The sequence below is a fragment of the Rhyacophila brunnea genome, unplaced genomic scaffold, assembly GCF_057557595.1.
Source record: "Rhyacophila brunnea isolate RB1 unplaced genomic scaffold, BYU_Rbru_1.0 scaffold_7, whole genome shotgun sequence".
NCBI classification, from domain to species: domain Eukaryota; kingdom Metazoa; phylum Arthropoda; class Insecta; order Trichoptera; family Rhyacophilidae; genus Rhyacophila; species Rhyacophila brunnea.
The window spans coordinates 22,854,909-22,876,767 of record NW_028233339.1 but is presented as its reverse complement, the minus strand read 5'-3'; the positions used below and the strand labels follow the sequence as shown (position 1 = coordinate 22,876,767).

General features: G+C 33.3%; 1 protein-coding gene across 1 annotated transcript; it reads left to right on the top strand.

Annotated features, from left to right (window-relative positions):
• Nucleotides 1-273: 273 nt before the first annotated feature.
• LOC147064637 (uncharacterized) lies at nt 274-17,959 on the top strand. The gene is made up of 14 exons (XM_085957463.1): nt 274-579; nt 2,158-2,393; nt 4,413-4,569; nt 5,007-5,146; nt 5,324-5,435; nt 5,516-5,738; nt 7,743-7,912; nt 9,069-9,257; nt 9,364-9,732; nt 10,712-11,092; nt 11,532-11,710; nt 13,866-14,115; nt 15,344-15,450; nt 16,795-17,959. The coding sequence occupies exons 1-14, from the start codon at nt 546-548 to the stop codon at nt 16,936-16,938; spliced, it is 2,691 nt and encodes an 896-aa protein (XP_085813589.1). The 5' UTR covers nt 274-545; the 3' UTR covers nt 16,939-17,959.
• Nucleotides 17,960-21,859: the final 3,900 nt, after the last annotated feature.

Genomic DNA, 21,859 nt, shown 5'->3' with positions numbered 1-21,859 from the left:
TGGTGACTGTTTCACAGGCAGTCTGACTGACTATGGAAACATAACTTTTTAACAATGATGTCATGAGTCAGTCATGACTCATTCGCGTAGAAAATGGTGAATGACTGATTAACGGGCAGGCTCTGACTCATGTAGTTTTAATCAGTCGTACATGAACGTCGCACGTCTAGCGGGGACATAAATAAATGACAAACGTTTGTAATAAACTTTGGTCAATTTATTTAATCCATTTATTTTTGTTTATAATTTTGCAATAATAAATTACAGGTTGCCATGATCCCGCTATCAGTTTGTGGATATTTGAATCAGTAACGGAAACGTCCCGAGGAATAACATCGTTATTAAAATACACCCCCTCTGACTCGAATTGGACCGACAGTCATGATGAGATCCCTTCCCAATTGCGACAGACTATTCTGAACTTACTCAAAGAATGTTGTATTCTGTGTGACAATATACCGGATGTAAATTTTCATGACAGACGGTCAAAGAGAGGTGGAAGATTATCCTGGGGCAATGTCACCGAATTCTTGACGCAGTGTCTCATGGAAGTTGACATGTACAATTTCTACAGTCTTGGTAATTAATATATTATGACATTAAATATGTTTTAAATAATATGTAGTCTGCAGAGATTTTCTTCAACATTTAATACACACATTTATCATTGACGATGGTAATGTATATATTGTAATTTACAAAAGTCTTATACTGTTTTATAGGAGTCAGTTTTAACCACCTGACTCTTGCTTAATGACCTAATTGCTTTCAGACTCTATTCTTCAGACAATAAAACCTCGTTAATTAGAACACGGATAATTCGAAATTCAACGTAAATCGAAATTTTCGCGAAAAAAAAGTCCCTTTAACATTATTTTCATATAAAAGCATACATTAATTCGAATTTCGTAATACGAAACGATTTCAGAGTCCTGGCATAGAAAATTATTCAATAAATCGTAATAAAGTACACTATTTCATGAGTCAGTCATTGAAAGTTGTGACAGACTTTTTTTAAAACATCATAAATTATAATGAAGGTAATAAAAATAATCCTGACATTCTATGACCCATCACACATCAGTGGCACAACTGCACCCACTCAAAGGAAAAACAATAACTCCATATTTCAGAGCTGTAGGTATTTAATTGTTAATTGTTTATTGGATTTTCACATAATTTTACTAGAGAACTAATGCCAAACAATTGTGTTGACAAATTGGAAAAATCAAAAATATTTCGTATTTTTTTATAATTATGAAATACCTACCTACATTACTTGGTAACTTCAATTAATGGATTATATTTGTATTTGCATTATATTTGCACAGATTTTAATTTGAAAGAATTATATAGGAAATTTGGTAGGCACATCTATGATCGTAAATGAAATTAATGAAAATCAATTGTTTTTTCAAAATTTTACTATTTTTCCCCCCATACAGTTTATATTTCGTAATTCGATTTTTTTTCGATTTTCCGTCCCGTGGAATTCCTATCAACGAGGTTGATACGAATGAAGTATGTATAAAAGTGACAAAAGTTAAGGTTTATAGAGAATAAACCATCGTAAAAATTACATTATTTATAAATCTAAAGGAATGGCTTAGATATTGGAAAGGTTATGTACATAAATAATGTGATTTTTTAAATTATTTTGTTAACCACAGGTTGAGCCTGAAGATGCCAGAAGGTGAAATCTGGTTCACTAAAACTGATTCTCATGGAATCTATAATAAATTTGAATTCAATTCCCATCATGTACCGTCAGTCGATATTATTAACGATTCTGGTTATACAAAGCTTCTAATACATCCACTCTCAGATTTAGGATTTGATCACCAAATTGTAAACGTATCTACACAGTCTTACAACATTTGGCGCCATGACTTTCCCTGAAACTGTATTAGGAGAAGCATAAGGATGCTACAGGAAGAGAGAAATATCGTAGACGTTCTTGGTTTAGATCCATGCATACATTTAACTAAAACCTCAATGAAACACGAAATTTTTAATCCAACTGTGATTTACACTGAGACACTTCCGCATGCAAGTACGATACCTTACAAATAAGATATGGCACCCTTTGTTGATTGATTAGTTTTTATATTTAAATAATATATTTATAAATAAATGTACTTACCCATGTTTTTACAGCATATGTTGGACAGATAGTGGAATGCTTGTCTCATTTGACATATACCAGCCATCACGGATTGACAGATAAAGATGAATTACAATCAGTCCTTGTAAAAAATTTGGCACACGTTATCAATCTGTCGTATATTGGTAACGGCTACACCGGATATAAAGGCTTTGCTCTCGTCCAGAATTCATTACTGACACTCAATCATTTGCTTAGAATATCACTTGAAAATAATAAAGGACAGCAGGTAATTATAAAAAATTCTATATTCGGTAGGTTTTAGTCAAAAATCAAATCAAAATCAAAGGTTCGAAAAATAACACTTCACGTGTTGAGCATCTCTAAAATTATTTGTATGATACGAGGGTGGGTCAATAATTCCTTAGAAAAAAGCATTAAAACAGTTTTTATTTTTGTATTTTTTTTTTATTTCTCAACATAATCTCCTTGGAGCTCAATACACTTGGTTAGACGTTTCTCAATTTTTTTTAAACCGTCAGAAAAATAAGTTTTCGGAAGGTCCTCAAAATAAGCATTTGTCTGATCGATGACTTCTTCATTTGAAAAAAAACGTTGTCCACTTAGCCATTTTTTTAAGTTTGGGAAAAGGAAAAAGTCACTGGGGGCTAAATCTGGCGAATACGGTGGGTGGTCGACCAATTCGAACTTAAATTCTTCAATTTTAGCCATTGATCATAAACATGTGTGAACACGGGCATTGTCCTGATGAAAGAGGATTTTTTTCCTGTTTAAATGAGGCCGTTTTTCTTCAATTTTGTTTTTTAGCTGGTCCAATAAAGATGCATAATAATCCCCTGTTATTGTTTTTCCTTTTTCCAAATAGTCAACGAAAATAATTCCACGTGCATCCCAAAATACAGTAGCCATAACCTTACCAGCTGATTTTACGGTTTTCGCCTTCTTTGGACATGGTTCGCCTTTCGCAATCCACTGCTTTGACTGTTCTTTCGTCTCGGGAGTATAGTGGTGTATCCATGTTTCATCTACAGTCACAAAGCGACGAAAAAATTCATCCGGATTGCGTTGCATGAGCGACAACAGGGCTTTAGAGGCCACCACCCTATTGCGTTTATTGTCGACTGTGAGCAAACGCGGCACCCATCTTGCAGAAATTTTTTTCATGCCTAATTTGTCATGTAAAATAGAAATGACGCTACCTTTTGAGATCCCTGTAACCTCAATTATCTCACTCAACTTTAATCTTCGGTCACTTAACACCATATCGTGGATTTTATTGATCATTTCTGGTGTAGTCACCTCTACAGGACGTCCTGAGCGTGGTTCATCCTTTGTTGATGTACGACCACGTTTAAATTCATTTAACCAGTTATAAATAGTTGCAAGTGAAGGAGCAGATGTGCCGTGAACTAAATCCAACTCATTTTTTATTTCCTTTGCTGTTAACCCTTTTATATTAAAATGTTTAATAACAGCTCTAAACTCAATTTTCTCCATTTTTGTAAACAAGCAAATTTTTTTTTTAAATGTACGAGAAACACACAACAACCCGACCAATCTGATTGAAACTTCGCAGCATACTGAATCGGTAGTGCCGCTGCATGAAAACAAACCGCTTACAGTACTAGTCGCGCCACCTGTCGGCTTTTCTAAGGACTTATTGACCCACCCTCGTATACCAGTAAAATTAAGTTAGTAAGTTTTTTGTTTATTCAGTTGTAATGGGTAATAACAACCAAGTCAATTTATATTCAACATGAAATATTAATTCTTATGCAGTATTCCACATTGATTTTTAACAGCTTAAAATGTATTAATGACTTCCATACTTTAAACATTTGAACTCATTTTTGACAAACATAATATAGTTTTAACCGAATACCACAGATTTTTTGATTTCCATTTATGTAAGTAACATGTCTATTCAAAATATTGTTATTAATGACTTTTATTAATTAAATTATTTTTTATATTATGTAATTGAATATAACTACACAAAAATTTATAATGTTGATTCTTATTAATGAAAATGGCCTGACCTTCTATTCTATTGGTGGTATTTTAAACCTCATTACATAGTCGTTACGATTAATTATGGATCAGAAGTTTAAAGGGTGGTAGCACTCACACGGACAGTGAAAAATGTAATTTTAAGTCCCACTCTGTCCAACTTTCTTTTCTAGAATGTTTTCTAGAGTCTCGAGTAGATGTCTCATCAGCATGTTCATAATAGGTATATTGATTTTCATTGTTAAATTGCGTGTTAATCAAAATGTTTTCTATTTAGTATTGCTCAGAGGATTGGATGTCTGATGATGGAGAAACGGTGTTAACAGGATGTCTTTTATGGTATCGGTCGCATCATCTTGTCATCAGAAGTCTGTCTTTCAAATTGTTGTCAGGATTGTCAACCCACAAATCAAACGTCATCTATTTACATGACAGTAAGTATATAATATTATTTTTATGATTACATGTAAAGATAATAAATAATAACTCAGCCCCTTTGGGTCAAAGAAACATGCCTATCTCATTTTTCTCTACTTTACAGGAGACTCCAAACACAAGTAAATTTACAATCCATCGATGTTAATAAGAAAGTGTTTTCAGGAGATGTGTATTGAACTATCTTTTATTTCTTGAATTTTTTGATTAGTCACTTTGCACTTAACGTAAAATGTCCAGTACTTACCATACGAAACTTAAAAATTGTTGAAAATTGAGATATGCCTAAAGAGCCGAACTATAAAACTTCCGATAAAAGTCCCATAAATCAGGACCGACATCACAGCGCTGGGATTTATATTTCAGTACATGTCATGATTAGTGTTTAATTATTTATGTTATACTGTGACGGCTTTATGTAATATTATTTATTCAGGAACCAGTGAAATCGATGGAGGAATTCTCGAGATAGCAACCAACAGCTTAACAGATCTGACAGAAGCTAGTCTTCTAAGAGAACAAGCAGCAATTCTTTTAGGGAACCTTTTAGCTTACAAAACTTCATCATACTTCAAGGTCAATACATACATAATTTTATTATTTCTTATGACGTAGTAATAATTTCAAGCCTATAAATTTTCTTATCTTTCATTTTTTCTCTTTTTTTTTCATTCGAAATGTTTATGTTTTGTTTTTTATTTATTTCGTATATTTTTTGAGATTAATATAAGTTGTTCCTATTTAAATTTACAGAATTGTCGAGCCAACCTTGATTCACAATCTATTTTCAATACTGATTTCTACAACAAAATTTGTGCCACCATAACGAAAGTTTGTTTAAACGAGAATGAAGAACTATTTTCAGGTAAAAAGATACATTCTACATTTAAAATCTAATGCATCATTATAGAAAGAAAAAAAATATTTATCAAATCCTTATTTTAGGTGACAATATATCGCTAGACTTTTTCTCAAATCGCGATTGCATAGAAGTTGCCATGTCAAAAAGTGATATTGACATTCCGTTAAAATTGTCAACCAGCTGTTCTCCAAAATGTTCCGTCGGTTTACTGACAGCAATCGCTGACGTAATATACAACATACTCTTGCATCATGATGAGATACCGGAAACAATTAATGACTCGGAAATATTTAGGATATTATTCAGGTATGTAGACTTGGTTCATAGATTCCTTTACATATAAAGTAAAGGTATAATAAATAATGATCTAACGTAGAATTTACTTACATAGTTTAGACTAATAATAATATTGAAGAAACCTCTGTAAATATGAAAGTGGAACTGAAAAAAGGACTCTTAAACTAATCTTTAAATTGGTCATTTCACATTGCGAATTTCTTTGTAGCAATCGTCACACTATTTCCTACAGCAATCAAAAACTGCAAGTATTTCAACACAACATTATACCCGGTTTACACGGGCATGGATTTACTGCTGACAGTACGTATTACCGCGGCCATAACAAGAAAATGTATGTGTAAACATGTATTACCCTGCAGTTGCAAGATCGCATGCATGAATCAAAAAAGTTCGGAAGCTTCTGAATTTTCATGCGACAGTTGAGATTTTTACGAACTGCGCCTGCGCCAGTGTTGCCAACCGTACTATACTTATAGTATTTGTACTATATTTTTGGTCCGTGTACTATGTACGATATTAAAAAGGTATAGTACACCTAAAAAACTATAATTTTGAATATCGAAGAAAAATGTATTATTATCATAAAGATTTAATTTCGACATTACAAAATACGCCAAAAGTACTGAAATTTGTATATTTCCGTACTATAAATTCATGAAAAGTATTATAATTTCGTAATAGAAGAAAATTTTGACGATCTGAGAAAAATATGTTCGAAAGAGGTTGGAAAGCCTTTGACTTTGATTTAAAATGAAATTTCTTGAATTCACCGGTAAGCATTTCGGTCGGAAGAGACATACCTAAATAAAAAGTTCCTCGGTATATCATAAATTCTCCGGCATTTTTTTGTGAGAAATCTAAAACCTATACATTTTCAATTGATAGCATTGCGTATATTTTTGCCGAAATATCGCGAAATACTATAATTTCTTGGGCCGCGTATTATAATTTGATGACAAAAAGGTGGCAACACTGGCCTGCGCAGTAAAACGATAATGGCGAACCTGCCGGCATAAAAATGAACTACACCACGCAAAGACTCATTTTGGTGTTAACCGATTTTCACTACCTGTCAAATTGTACCATAAAATGACAACATCGCGTCTCGCTTACGAGATTAATTAGACAGTCCGCACATTTATGTGTAAACAGTTATTGTCACAATAGTTTAAAATACACACTATTGCGGCTAGTAAATCCGTGCACGTGTACAGGCGCTATTAGATTCACTCAGTAAAGTATCAGCAAATTCCATAAACTATCAAATGTACAGATATTGGTAAAAAAAAACCATGAATCTTAAATTTGTTATGAATATATGGGTATTGTTTTATTAATTATTATGTACGTAGATAATTTTGATACAAAAATGTTTAACTTGTACTGGAACTAAGCATTCATATTGTGATACAATTGTAGTTTACAACTGCCTGTGAAAGGACAGACCGCATTAATTATTGTATACAGATAGATAAGAAACCAAATACACCAAACCATGATTATTATAATATTTAAATAAACAATCACAAATAATCGTGTGTATCATTTTCATATATGTAATAATGAAACATAAAAATAAACCACCAAGGATGATTATCAACAAAAGTTTATAGCCGCCGTCTTTCAATGCAGAGCGACTTACAGAATTTTAGTTTTTCCAAGACTACCAATTCAATCACACTAAAAACATTGAGGAATTGCTATCAAATGGTGTAATATAAAAAGTTAATTTGGCTAATTTTACTCTAGTTATAACTATTTGGTTTATACCGATAGCATTCAATATCATATGATGGCTTTCATCTGAACATAATAGAGCTATTCCTCAAATTATGACTGAATTATGTTCCTACGTTTTTATCGTAAGTAAGTAATTATTTTGAAAAGACTTTTTGACTTCTTTCATAATATTATGAAAAAAGCGTGAAATGTTATATGTCGGGGAATACCTGTTTGAAATATTATTGAAAAAAACATGGGTTGAGCTTTCATCACAGTAACTATTTTCAGGTGCATTACTTTAAAATTGCCTTTACACGGTGCAAAAATTTCCATGCTTACGGCAGTATGCAGAGTTCTGTACAGAGCCATTACCATATCTGATGAAGTACACTCAATATTAATAGACACGCAGGATTGTCTCAGTGCACTTGTTGATTTGTTTGGATCCGATTATAAAGGTTTGTGTAAATCCTTTCTACATAGTGAAGATGAACATGAAAAAAAGTGTAATAATATTTAAGTATTAAGATACAAAGGAATTATTTTTTTCTATTGCATTTTGGAGATACTCAGGGAGAAATAATAAAATACGATACTTAATGAAAAAGTTGTTTTGACGTTTTGATTTTGTTGGCCGGTGGCGTCAATTTGGTTGGTATTGGAACATCTGTGGGCGTGTCGCATGTTTGTAGACGTGCCAACCAAATCAAGATGTTTGTAGTGTTGTTGGGTGGTATTTCATCAGTCAGACTTGCACATCCGTGCCAAGATGTACATATTATTTTTCGTTCCATTAGCCATCTTTTTGCCCACATTATACTAAATCTTTTACATTAATAGCTAACATTGCTGCTAGTGTGCTACCAATTCTTAGGTTTTTCAATAAAAAGTAGGTTCCATCAGTTTTGTTTCAGAAGACCAACTGACAAAATCAAAATGTCTGGATGGATCACCCGATTTCGTGGTGATTACCATATACAAAATATCACCCAACGAAATCAGAATGTCTGAGAAGGTTGAAAGTGCATCTTAATAATACTATAACGTACTATACGAATAATTTTTAAAAGAACAACAATTCATACTTGGTTACATAGGTTTTGTCTCATACTACTATTACTACTTCACCATGTTCGATCCTTAGAGGATCATATCCCACGAAGTGGAGATTGTATTGACAGTTTTGTTTTTACAAGAAATGGATGTTAGCCACTTGCTCAACCTATTAAGTCCATGCTCTAACTCCAAACACAAATTGAAAAACAATGAGTATTTGCTCGACCCAGGATTCGAACCTGGGACCCACGACATTATAAACCGATGCTTAAACCACTTGGCCATCATGGCCCATGAGTTTGTCTCATACATTATGACGTGTCAAAAAGAAGATATAAAATGCCAGTGATCGTAAAAATTCAATGTTTTCATAATAAGTAAGGTTAAATAGTGCAAGCAGATAACATGAGATATGACAGAAGCAAAGTTAATACTGTCGGCGATCGCGACCATGAATAATATACAAATTAATCTTGTACATGGGAAGAAACGGCATCTGCGCATACTACTCTCACTACGGTACTGGTCGATATGTTAATTTTTTTATTTTATTTTCAGCTTTGCGATTGTCTGACACTCATCTTTCAAACTCTCTCTCAGAATTGTGGAAATGGACATTTCTTTTACTCGGCGGTCTCATTGAAACAAGTAAAGGTTTCAAAATTCTTTGGGGCATTTTATCCGAGGACAGAGCTATTTCCCTTATCGAAAGTGTTTTAATAGCTGTTACAGACCACGGCATGAAGGGTAAATATGTACTTATACATACAACGAAAGGATTATTCTCTTTAAAACAGAATGTATTCCGAACTCGTTTGATTAATAGTTAATTAAATTATGAATTATCTTGCAGATGTATATCCATCAGCCTTGTATTGTCTAGTAAACATGCTGAGTTCACAAAGCACAGTAAAAACTGACAATATTCACAGTATGGAGTCATTACTAGATAAAACAACCATCCCAGAGATACAATATAATTCCCGAACAAACACAGTGAACGAAGAAATTGATAGTCTTAATCTATATACTGGAAATGGAAAACATAAAAGTGAATATGCTTCTGTGACTGGCATATTTCCAAGGATACCAATAGTCAGTGATATATCTGTGAAGTCTGATAAATTAAATGGTTCAGTATTCAGCGAAGAGTTATGTATGGCACTGTTGAATCTTTATAAAAGCCTCTACGCTCATAAGAGTTTATACACAAAAGGATATGGTGAGTTTATCAAGTTATAGAATCTAATGACCAAATGCAGTGATGTCTACGTTAAGTTAGCCTTAACTAAAATGTTATTTTTGCCGTTATTTTTTTTCTTTTCGGTTTTCTTTACGGTTCAAATAAACAAATATCAGTTCGGTACCGGTTTTCGTTCCGAAAAAATAACGGTTTTTCTAGTTTTCAGTTTTTAGTTCAGCTCTGAGTAATAATTTTTAAATGTTTTTACATATTTGTATTTAAAATTTATTTTCTACCATAATTTAGAACATTTTATGGTACTTGTATGATACCCCGGCGCCACACTCCGAAACCAATAGTTATGCCTCACTGCACGGCCCTAACCATATTTTTTTAAAATAATATATTATAAATTATGAGAATTATGTCGAGATGTGTCACACGACTGTGAATGAACATGTACCGAACCGAAAAAACCGATTTTTTTTCGGTTCAGTTCCGGTTTTCATTCTGACAAAAATAACAGTTTTTCCGGTTTTCGGTTCAGTTCCGGTTCGAAACCCTGCCTAACACTATACTTCAAAACATTATCTCTTGAAAATGGTTTCTGCAAGGAGCCCGCAACGTCAAACAAAAAAGGAGGAAGAACATACGATGATAACTCAAAATCCTAATACGGTTATGGGATATTTCATTATAGGAGATGAGTTGTTCATTCGAGATACAGGCTTTGCGTTTACACAATTTAGAATCCCAATTTAAGTTAACAATGATTTGGTTAAGTATATTAATTTCACGTGTGAGAATATGTAATGCAAAAATAGTAAAGTAAAAAAAGTAAAAGTATAGAGTGAGAAGAGAACTGCTCTTCTTGAAGGCTGCGAAGGAAGTAGCGTGCTCTGGTATGGATAATTGGCATACACGCTGTTCCTAGTTGCCATATGGAAAGTATTGCCAGTATGAATAATACAGGTTTCCAACTCGGTACACGATAATATTGTTTCTTATTTTATTTTAGAATACAATCACGATTTTGTAGCATCGGCTCTGTGCGGCCTTTTGGGAGTGAGCTTAAAAGCAAAGATATTAGCTGCAGATTCAGGATTCGTGCAACTACAAATAGAATACTTGACAAAGATACAATACACCCTCTCGACAACTGTGAAACCGATGGAGATCTTAAAAAACAAAAACAATCATCCCGTATTGAATCATTTGGATTGGACTATACAACTGCTGTGCAACATTATGAGCAACTGTGCAACCGCTAAAAACTTATGTGTCGACAGCAGTCTCATAGTTCCTCTCAATAAACTGTGGCCTTGGTGCATCGCTACTAATAAATTACGACTTCACACAATACAGATGCTCTGTGTTTTTACAAACTCTTGTCCGAAAGGTAAAGTATAAAATATATTTTATTTCAAAAGCGCACCAAATGAATATAACAGTGGCAAAGACCTGTTCAACAGACACCAAGTGATACATGGCAATTCATAAAACTGGATTATGTTCAGTTTACATATTAATTTTGTATAGAAATTTCTGAATCTTTTTATATTTTACCAAAGCTAGTAGTAGCTGTTTTCATTCAAAATTTAGTTAGGATTATGGGGCTAATAATTTCACACTTAATAAAAGATGGCAATAATTTCTTGCATTGTCATTTCCACACATATTAACAAATGAAAAAATAATCCAATTTACACAATTTGTGTCAATTACATTATAATATTATATTTATAATATAATTATCTTTACTAGATAATGTAAAAATAAACGTTAAATTGAATCTTCACCATTGGAATACAAAAATTTGATATATTTTGATTTCTCAGCCACCCAGTCAATGCATGTTACCGTTGGACCCCGCTCTTTGCTATGTGAGATAATAGACCTCATTGGTAAAGAAATGAACCTCTTGTGTCGCACTCGGTCGCTTGCTACGCTCCAGGGATGTTTGAAATTGCTGCAGAATGTCAGCTCCCATCTGCACTGCAGGACAGTCATCCTAAAGGTATGCCTCTATTTTCTATACATTGCGGAACTATGAAATGTGATGCCATACAACAGGCTATGTAGGTTTCATGTTAATTTGAGCAATTTCTTTAGTAATTTTGTACTACCAACAATGGCGGCTGGCCCTTTAGGTCAAATGGTCAATGACCCTCCAAAAATAAATATCTTACAATCTACATAACATGTACAATGTCATATATAATTATAATTATCAGCTAAAACGTCAACGTGAAAACACACTAATGTTTATTATGTACATGTGTGTGTAATTACCATACACATGTCTCACGTTCGCTCGCACAGCGCGATCAATTATAAAAAATAAAAAAGCATAGCAATTTTACAGCACACATAAATAATTCTATGAGTTTTGTTTTATTAGGAACTACGGATATACGAATTCAGTTAGACAGCGCTTACCATAGATCGATCGCTGATCACAATGAAACCATCAATAAAAATCGTTTCATTTTAACAAAAATTTTAAAGTGCATTCAATTTTGCGGATCGTTTGAGCTGGCCTTACGAGGCCATGACGAGTCTAAAGAGTCCGATAATCCTGGTATATTTCGTGGATTAATAAAGTTCATGCAGGAAATAGATATTGTTTTGAAGGAGCATTTAGAAAGGTCAATTTCATTCAAAGGAATTTCGAAGACTATCCAAAATGAATTACTAGATTCAATATTAAAAGTCACTCAAGAAGAAATTAGATGTGACACAAAAAAGTCTAATTATCTAGCAATTCAAGTTGACGAAACGACAGACATTTCCAAAAAAATGCAAATGGTTTTCGTTCTAAGATATTTAAAAGACAATATATAGTGTGTGAAAGATTTTGGAAGTTTGTAAATCCAGAGGTGTGCATGGCAACAGGATTAACAGAAGAAATTTTAAAAGAGCTGAGAATCTTGGAAGTTCTCCCCCGACAGCTAATAGCGCAAAGCTACGACGGAGCTGCCATAATGAGTGGGAAAACTGGAGGAGTTCAGACGAGAGTCCGCGAAACTTTTCCACTAGCTCAGTATATCCACTGTTATGCTTATCAATTTAATTTAGTTCTGCAGAAAGCATCCACCACAACCACCGATCTGAAATTGTTTTTTTGCCACAGTCCAATCATTTTCCGTCGTTTTTTCGAGATCACCAAAAAGAAGGAAAATTTTAGATGAATTCGTCAAAGTGCGTTTACCGAAAGCAGCTCCGCTCCAACTAGATGGTGCTTCAATGCTAAATGTGTGGAGACAGTTTTTCTGTACCGAGAAGACATTTTACAGTGTTTAAAATCAATACTGCACAGAGAAAATGACACCAATACCCTAAGTCAAGCCCAAAACTTAATAAATAATTTGGAAAAAAACACTTTTATTAAATTTATTGGTTGACTTTTTTTCACAAAATAATGCCTCATTGTCAAATTTTATTTGAACAAATGCAAAAAAGAAACTTAGACGCTATTAAGATAAAAACATACATAGATAATTTAAAAAAAAATATTTCCGAAATCAAAAATGAAGCTAACACTAATCCGAATTCCAGCTGTGCAGCGGGTGGACATAAAAAGCGACAGATAGATGACAATAACCAAGCAGTAGCAGTTGAAGTTACAATTTTAGTGGAAATGGAAGCACGATTCACATCTAACGATCATCTCATTATATCCGATTTGTTCAATAAAGAAAATTACACTGATTTTAAAAATAATTTTTTCACAAGTCAAGTAAATTTGGTAAAACAGTTAAAAGAAATAAACATAACCAAGTTAAAAAATGAATTATTGGTGTTTTATCAACGAGATGATTTGCAAGGCGCGAATAGTGCAGTTTCTCTTCTACATTTTTTACTCAGCAATAATTTCAACGAAATATTTTCTGAATCGATCAAAGTCCTCCAATTTATTTGCGTCATACCAATGACAGCAGTAGAAAGTGAAAGATGTTTTTCCACTCTCAAAAGAATAAAAACCTTTCTACTCAATACGATAGGCCAAGATAGACTGACCGCTCTTGCAATGCTCAGTATTGAAAAAATTGAAATGCCAGATAGTACATTTTAATGATCAAATTTTGAAAAGGAACATGAGAGTCGACACTGTTTATCCTAGGCCTCTCAAATTCAGTTTGTTACAATTTAATTTTTCTGTTTCATTTCAGAGTGAAATACTCAACCACTTGAATAAAATCCACCCGGCTGTCACGAAGAGGCAACCACATTGGAAGCAGGTGGAGGTGATGTGGGAGAGTTTTATCAATGTGCTGACTCAATATCCCGAGGGTCAACTTAAAATGGGTGAACATATGGGCGTGCTATGTGCCCTCGTTCACCAATCGAATGGCCTCATGCTGGAGGTGCTGAGAAACTGCTCATTCAATTTTGCAAACCGTCCTAGGTTGCTAGGCTCAGGTAAAGAAACATGCTGTTTTATGGATCATCTATAAATGACATCAAACATTTTTGGATAATTGACATAATATTTTACTGGCATGTCTAAATTACGTCACGTTTATAAACCCCTGTCTCCGCTTGTTGTCCCTCCCCACAAAAAATATTTGTTGAAAATGATCGATCTCAGTATACCTTATCTTGGAATATTTTATTTAAACCCCTCTATCCTCTGTCATATTATACCAGACTTCCTCTCCCACACTAGGACGCGGTGTGATATATATGCACAATCCTTTACTACACTTTATCGTATTTCATTATTAAATAATATGATATTATTTATTATAGACCTCTAATAGGTTGAGCAAGTGGCTGACATCCATTTCTCGTAATAACAAAGTCTGTTAATACAAACCTCCACTTTGTGGAGGCCCATATGATCCTATAAGGATCGGATATGGTCGAGAGATGTATGGAATAGAAAAAAATAAATTAGGATTTTAGTGATGGCACCATAGAGTTTGGACTATACTAGAGGGCGACATGAAACTTTAGTATTACAGCATTTGCGCATCTATTCTATACACAAGGCTGCTATTGGCGGCAATCGAGGGTAGTTTATTATATTTATATATTGAGGATTATAATTGTTACAATAAGTTAGCCATCTAAACTGTCTATCTCGCTCTAAAAGTTAACACAGCCAAGAGAGGTGCTGTTAAAACATAACACTTTTTGACAGTTCAGACAGTTATCTGATTGTAACAATTAACCGCCTCAATACATAAATATGATTAACTACCCTCGATAACCCCCGATAGCAGCCTTGTGTATAGAATTTCTGGAAGTGTGGTAGAAAGTAGCCACATAAAATTAATATTTTGTAAATTGTCATATTGAAATATGTGTACGTTTGGTAATGATATGTACCTATACATATTATACGATATTATTGTGGTTGTTCGGGGTCCCGACAAAACTGCCCGAACCAAAACCGTATGTAATGTATTATCGGCTATTTTTGTGTTAAATATTTTAAAAGATTTTAAGTTATTACTCTACTAACAGCTGCAACGGATTAAATCCCAAATTACACTGATTATCGTAAGTTTGTAAATTTCTATCGAAACCTACGCAATTCGGAAACCAAAACCTGGGTGCCAGTTGTTTGGCTAATATTTTTTTTTATTATTATGCTGATGGAATAAATATCTTATAACATTTATGTAAAATTAATTACTTACAGCTGAATTTCTTCAATTGTTGTCTGGCATACTCACAACAGATTCTTCATTATCAAACCAATTGATTGTGTGCGGAGCACTCTGGGCTTTAGGAGCAAATCATCACAAGGTGAGGTCTCGCAGTTAATACTACCCACCGTAGTAGAGTCTATGTACTATATGCAGTACTTACAATTTTGTTAGCATGAAGTAGACATGAATGTTATATAAATCTGAAATTTATCTGAAAGATCTACATGATTTCGATCTGTTATACACTGTTTACAAATGCATGGATTTACTGCTGACAGTATGTATCATAATGGCCATAACAAGAAAATGCATGTGTAAACATGTATTATCATGCAAGTTGCAAGATTGCATGAATCAAAAAAGTTCAGAAGCTTCTGAATTTTCATGCGACAGTTGGATTTGTTTAATATCTGCGCCTGCGCAGTAGAACGATAGAGGCGAACCTGCCGGAAAAAAACCAACTACATCGCGCAGAGACTCATTTTGAGGTTAACCAATTTTCATGACCTATCAAATATGACAACATCGTATTTCGCTTACTCTTGAAGAATGGTTGTCTGGCAGAAAGATTTTTTTTCAAAGAGGCAGTGCAAATTATTGTGTAAAATACTTTTATTCTTCAAAAAGAATTAAAATTTTTTAAGCTGAAATAATTTATTTTAAAAAACCGATATGTTCAAAACGGAATATTTGTGGTAAACGAAATTTTTGTATTTCATGCGTAAATGTTTGGTTTTAACATTAGTTTTTTCAGTGTGTAAGGCGCTGGCCTTCCACCCGAGAGTTCTGGGTTCGATTCCCGGTGAGGACACACAGTATTTATGTGATTTTCTCAAAGCCTGGGTGTTTCTGTTTGTTCAAAATTATTAACAACCACCTTGTACGAAAAAGCAAGGACATGGTTATTAATAATTCTAAAAAAAATATATATATTATGATAATATAAAGACTACCTACTTATAAAACACTATAATATAAATATAAATTGTAAGAATACATGTTTAATTCAAAAGAAAACACTTGATGTTTTTTTATATACAGTAGAACCTCTGTTATTCAGACCTCAATATTATCCGGATTCCTTTTTTGTCATTAATTTTGTGATTGTTAGAAAAATGTACAATTAGTAAAAAAAGTGAACTTTTCAAAAATTACTATTGAAAAGGTTGATTCTGGAAGTTAAATAGATGGTTTCTTGTTTTTTCGATTTTCCAGATTTCTCGTTAACCGGACCATCTTCATCCCAAATTAGTCCGGATAATCGAAGTTCTACTGTACAATGTATTATTTCAGTATCAATGATGATATAGATTATAGAATATAATTTTTTTTTAGATTTTGGTTAAATGGGACATATCAGTTTTTGGAAATAGATCCTTCACATAGGTAATGAAGATTATTGATAACTTTTTGTAAAATTTATATTTTTTATTTATTACAGAGTAAATTATCACTGAGAACTGCTGGATTGACGACAAAATTAATAAACCGCTTGCACCGATTAAAATACACATCTGAAGAGTCAGAAGAGACCCTACGAGCAATCCAGATTATGACTTACGTAGTTAAAGTGATATCCATTTAATTAGGAATTGCATTCATAATATTTAAGCATTTACATATTACATTTATTTTTTATTGTTATTGGTCGACCAGACAGTATCTTCGACTAGGCAACGAAGTGCTAACAAAATACTGACTGTGATGATTCCAAATTGTTTTGATTCCAAGTTTTTAAAATACGATATTAATTATCTATAGTCAAAGAATTTTGACTATAATAGAAGGAGTATACACTATTTTTTTCTACTACAAATTTGAATGCACTTACTGAACGAATGGTTAAGTTGATAAACTGCGTAGATATTAACACAGCTAAGTTGGCATTTCCGATTTTCTTACTCAAGTAATAGCTGTCACTTTTTGATATTCATCATAGTTTTTTACGCTATTTACTTACCCGCGTGCAGTTATCAATGTTTAATATGGTTTCAACTGATTAATAATGTTGAAATGTTTATTATTGGCTTTATCTACTCATCATGACGGCTTGCTTTGCAAATTGGCAAATAAATGTAATACAAGTAAGAAGTTCTCTTCAAATGAACCTACATTGCGAGTGGCTTGTAGCTAACTTACTGTAGACCAGAGGTGACTTTTTTGCTTAATTTTTATGTTTAGACTCCACCTATATAGAAGGTTATCTGTGACATCTTTATTTATATGTATCAGTAGATCTCCCATCTCTGCAGTCATAAGTTAGGCTTGAGGATTTTTTTTCATTACGTGTTAAGTCCAGTGCAAGGACCTAATGGGTTAGAGCTTGTCCAGTTGGCGTGTGTCTCGCCGCGTTTTACGCCCGAGTATGAAATGTATACTATGCCCAAATACTGCGTTGCTTATGCATTTTTACGCTCCATGCTCCAAAAAACAATGTCCATACCCGATTGACTGACAAAACACACCCACACACGCTGACGAATCGTGTAGTTACCGAGCGCAACAATTGCCACTACAGTACCTCAACTCGCGTGTACTCGAGAATATGGCGAGCGCTTGCGTTTGGCGCACGAGAAGTAATACGCCACGAGTGCATGTAGATTGCTGAATTGGGTAACCTGTACCTTTGAAGCGCGCGAGTCGTTACATCTCGGGCGGCTCTTAGGGAAATGGCTAACAATTATTATTTTTTTTTTTAATATAACCTATGCCGCTCTGTTAAAATCTATATGTTCAACTTAGGGACTAAATAGTAATCTACTTTTTAAAGGTAAATTATAAGTTACATTTGGGACTGAATATTCTGATAATGGCTATCAACATCCAACCATGTCCGATACTAATAAGATCATAATATGGGTCTCCATAGAGTGGAGGTTTGTATTAACAGATTTTGTTTTTACGAGAAATGGATTTCAGCCACTTGCTCAACCTGTTAGGTCCATACTCTGACACAAACACAAATTGGAAAACAATATGTTTATTTGCCAAACCCAGGATTCGAACCTGGGACCCACAACGCTATAGGCCGACGCTTAAGCCACACGGCCATCGTAGGCCCTGTCAACATCTCCAGCTCAAAAATGTAGAACTACCAAAGACGTATGGACTCGGACTGATAATGAAGTTCTACATAAAAAACACCAATTCAATAAATAAGCAATGTGTTGTATTTGATTTAGACTCAGCTGTATGTTGTCCCGATGACAAAGCTAACCAATTCAAACTACCGTGATGTTTTCCCTCAATAATTTGTATTAGCATGCTTTCGCTCTGAAGTATATCACATAACAGTGGTGAAGAGTACACGTTGAGGGGAAATAAACGATGGATAATGGAAAAGAATAGTGCAAACTTTGACAGTCATCATTGCGGAATAATATTATATTACATTTGATGACTAGGTACTTACATACAAATGACAACTACATACGAAATTGATGAAATTTAAGAAACTAGCGCGACAATATAAAATTGAGTGATGAATTTAACTATATTTTTTGAAATATCAAACTTTTAAAATAAATGTGCCTTGTTACAAGTGGTTAATATTTATATTTATGTAGGTAATTATTTTTTATTGAATGAATTAAAGATTTAAGAATGTAACATTCTTCATTGAACATGCCTAACTTATTCTTCTTATTTCTTATATATTCTTATTTCAACTTAAGAAACATATATATTTAAATAATTATAGAAAAATATTCAAACTATTTTAAAATTCGTGGTACATAAATAATTATTACTAGTCATATTAAATGCTCGTAATTAAATATACATATATATTTTCTATGCGATTAATGTTAAATAATCACGTCACATACCAAATACTACTGATTTACTACTAAATACCTTCTAAATAATGTCTTCTGTTTCATTATTCAACCTGTGTTCTAAGCCTGTACTAATCTTTGTTTCAATTTTGATATTGTTTTGAAATATTGATCTATTCACAATTCACTAGCATGATATATTTGTCATCAATTAATTGCATGACCTATTCCTATAATAATATTATTAATTTATATTAATTACTATTGAAAATTTTGCATTATTTAATTTAAGTTTTAATATTAGAATAATTGGATTAAACATACTCACTATCTACTGATAGAATTAATAAGAGACTGTTTATAATTAATTAAGTAAGTGCTGATTAGATTTAAATATTTTTCAAACTAATAAAACGATTCCAATTTATTTTAATAATGGATATTTTGATTTTTACACCCTTTTGATAATTTGAAATCTTGTGAAATGCAAAAGTTGCCAGTTCCAGACTATGCGTTGATTCAGTTGAATGTTCGAAAGTGATCAATAAAATAGTGCAAGTGTTTGTCGTTTGTCACAAGGCCATCCATATCATTCACTCTTTTAGACCACCAATGAATCAATCGATGATAATGATCTAGAAAAGCATAGCAAACATTGTCCTAAACTAACCTAAACATTCCACTTAATGTCATGAAAGAAGGTTCCTCGAGTAAGCATCAAAAGTTTTAGTTTATATTCTACTTCGTTGTCATGATTAAGGACTGCGACTTGGATCATTTGACTATCAGCTAGCCTTTTTAAGGCTTGGTTCTACCCGTCTTTGCATTCAGTAATACGAGAGCCTCTAAGCCTGGTCGTACATTGAAAGTGATAAATCAAAACAGGGGGGCGCAATGCTGCAACTCTCTTCTATGCGCACAGGTGAGACCATACCGGTACGTCACGCAGCTAGTGAAAACTAATGAAAAAGCAGCTTCTGCACATATTACATTTGTGCATTATTATACGTGCGCCCAATGACAAGTGAAATTTGATACATGCTACGAGTAGATGTTTTTCTCTACCAAAAATGTCCCACCGATGCTATGTGCGGCAGTACCACAGAGTGGAGGTTTGTATTAACAGATTTTGTTTTACGAAAAACGGATATCAGTCACTTGCTTAATCTATTAGGTCCATACTCTGACTCATACACAAATTGAAAAACAATATGTTTACTTGCCAGACCCAGTATTCGAACCTGGGATCGACGACACTATAGGCCGATTCTTAAGCCGCGCGGTTATTGTGGTACTATTAAAAATACTAATGAGAAATAAATATTATTTCAATTCCCGTATCCCATCGCCATAATAAAACATATAACATTAATTCGGTACTTACGTAGGATTACAAAATTTTAACTAACAAACAGCTGACAGCATGTCATACATAGTACAATTATTATTATATTGATTCAAATTATTTAAAATAATACCTACCTATTATCTAAACTAAATGGTGGAAAATATTGATCACTGATAATACTAGGTATTTATACCATAACACTTAATAACATTATGTATAGGTACTTACAATTTCAATTTTATTTTTAAGCGAAGTCGGTGAGATTTATGGAAATTCCATTTGCATTCTACAAAGCTGTATTAGTGACCACTATGGTATAATACTAGCAACCCTCAGCAATATTGCTCTGAGGGATTATCAGTTAATCGTCGGGTGATAAATAATTATTTAGTAGGTAATGTTAAATTTCATGTTTGTCATGCCACGCTTCGCAGTGGTTTTTACATAATTCTATTTTTTTCATCATACAAATACCTACTAAGAATTTATCCGGTTAACTGCGTAAAATTAACCAGGTTTCAGTTAGTTTAGAAACCCGCAGTTACCTGGTTTCGGTTTAAACCGGTTTGGAAGCTCTACCGTACACCTAGTATATTGTTTTCATTAATTCTAACATGTATAATTATCCAATGCCCATTCAAAATGAGTAATGCTATCTCACAGTAAATCATGACGTGAACTATAAAGTGGCGTGCTTCTAAATTTAAAACTGATAATGATCTTTCTATCTACTTAGTCTTGTTATATTTTGAGATCCTGAATTTTCCGTAGATAACCAGTGTAACCTTCAGATTTAGGTTACCTTAATAGACAGCAGAAAGCTATGAGTTGTGACTTCATTTGTGGGAATGGTGAAATAAATGATAACACGTAATTTATTCATACACTGTCGAAGTCCTCCTGATCATATTTATTTTTATCAAAACTTTAACATTACAACATACTTAATTACAGACTGGTTTACTTTAATTACAGGATGGTTGCATATTCCTCCTAGCCTACAAAACAACAAAGTGGCAAAGGTTATATTTTAAAATTATTAATGTTTCACTAATACTGTTTGTGAGAGACATTAGCAAACTGACTACAGGTATCTAAGAGACCAAGAGCAACAGTTTGAATGGTCTCTCGGGGTCCATGTGTACTGTTCTGTCGGCTGGCAGTGTGAATTGCGCGAAATATAAATTTACCAAAACTAACCTGGCATGTTTAGGTTAAATTACTCTTAAAACACAATAATATATTGTCTTTCACGCCTTGATGATGCATTTATTGTGTTACATACAACACTATGGAGGAGTTGTCGGTTGCAGCAATAAAATTGTGATGTAACTATTTACATATTGTCTCTGCACGCCAATTACCTCCGATGTGGCAAAACC

Bases quoted from the DNA above. Each gene is read 5' to 3' on its own strand.
- LOC147064637 (XM_085957463.1), top strand. From the start codon at position 546: ATGGAAGTTGACATGTACAATTTCTACAGTCTTG. The intron at 4,570-5,006 runs GTAAGTATATAA...TTATTTATTCAG, and splicing joins CGTCATCTATTTACATGACA to GAACCAGTGAAATCGATGGA. The intron at 9,733-10,711 runs GTGAGTTTATCA...ATTTTATTTTAG, and splicing joins TTTATACACAAAAGGATATG to AATACAATCACGATTTTGTA.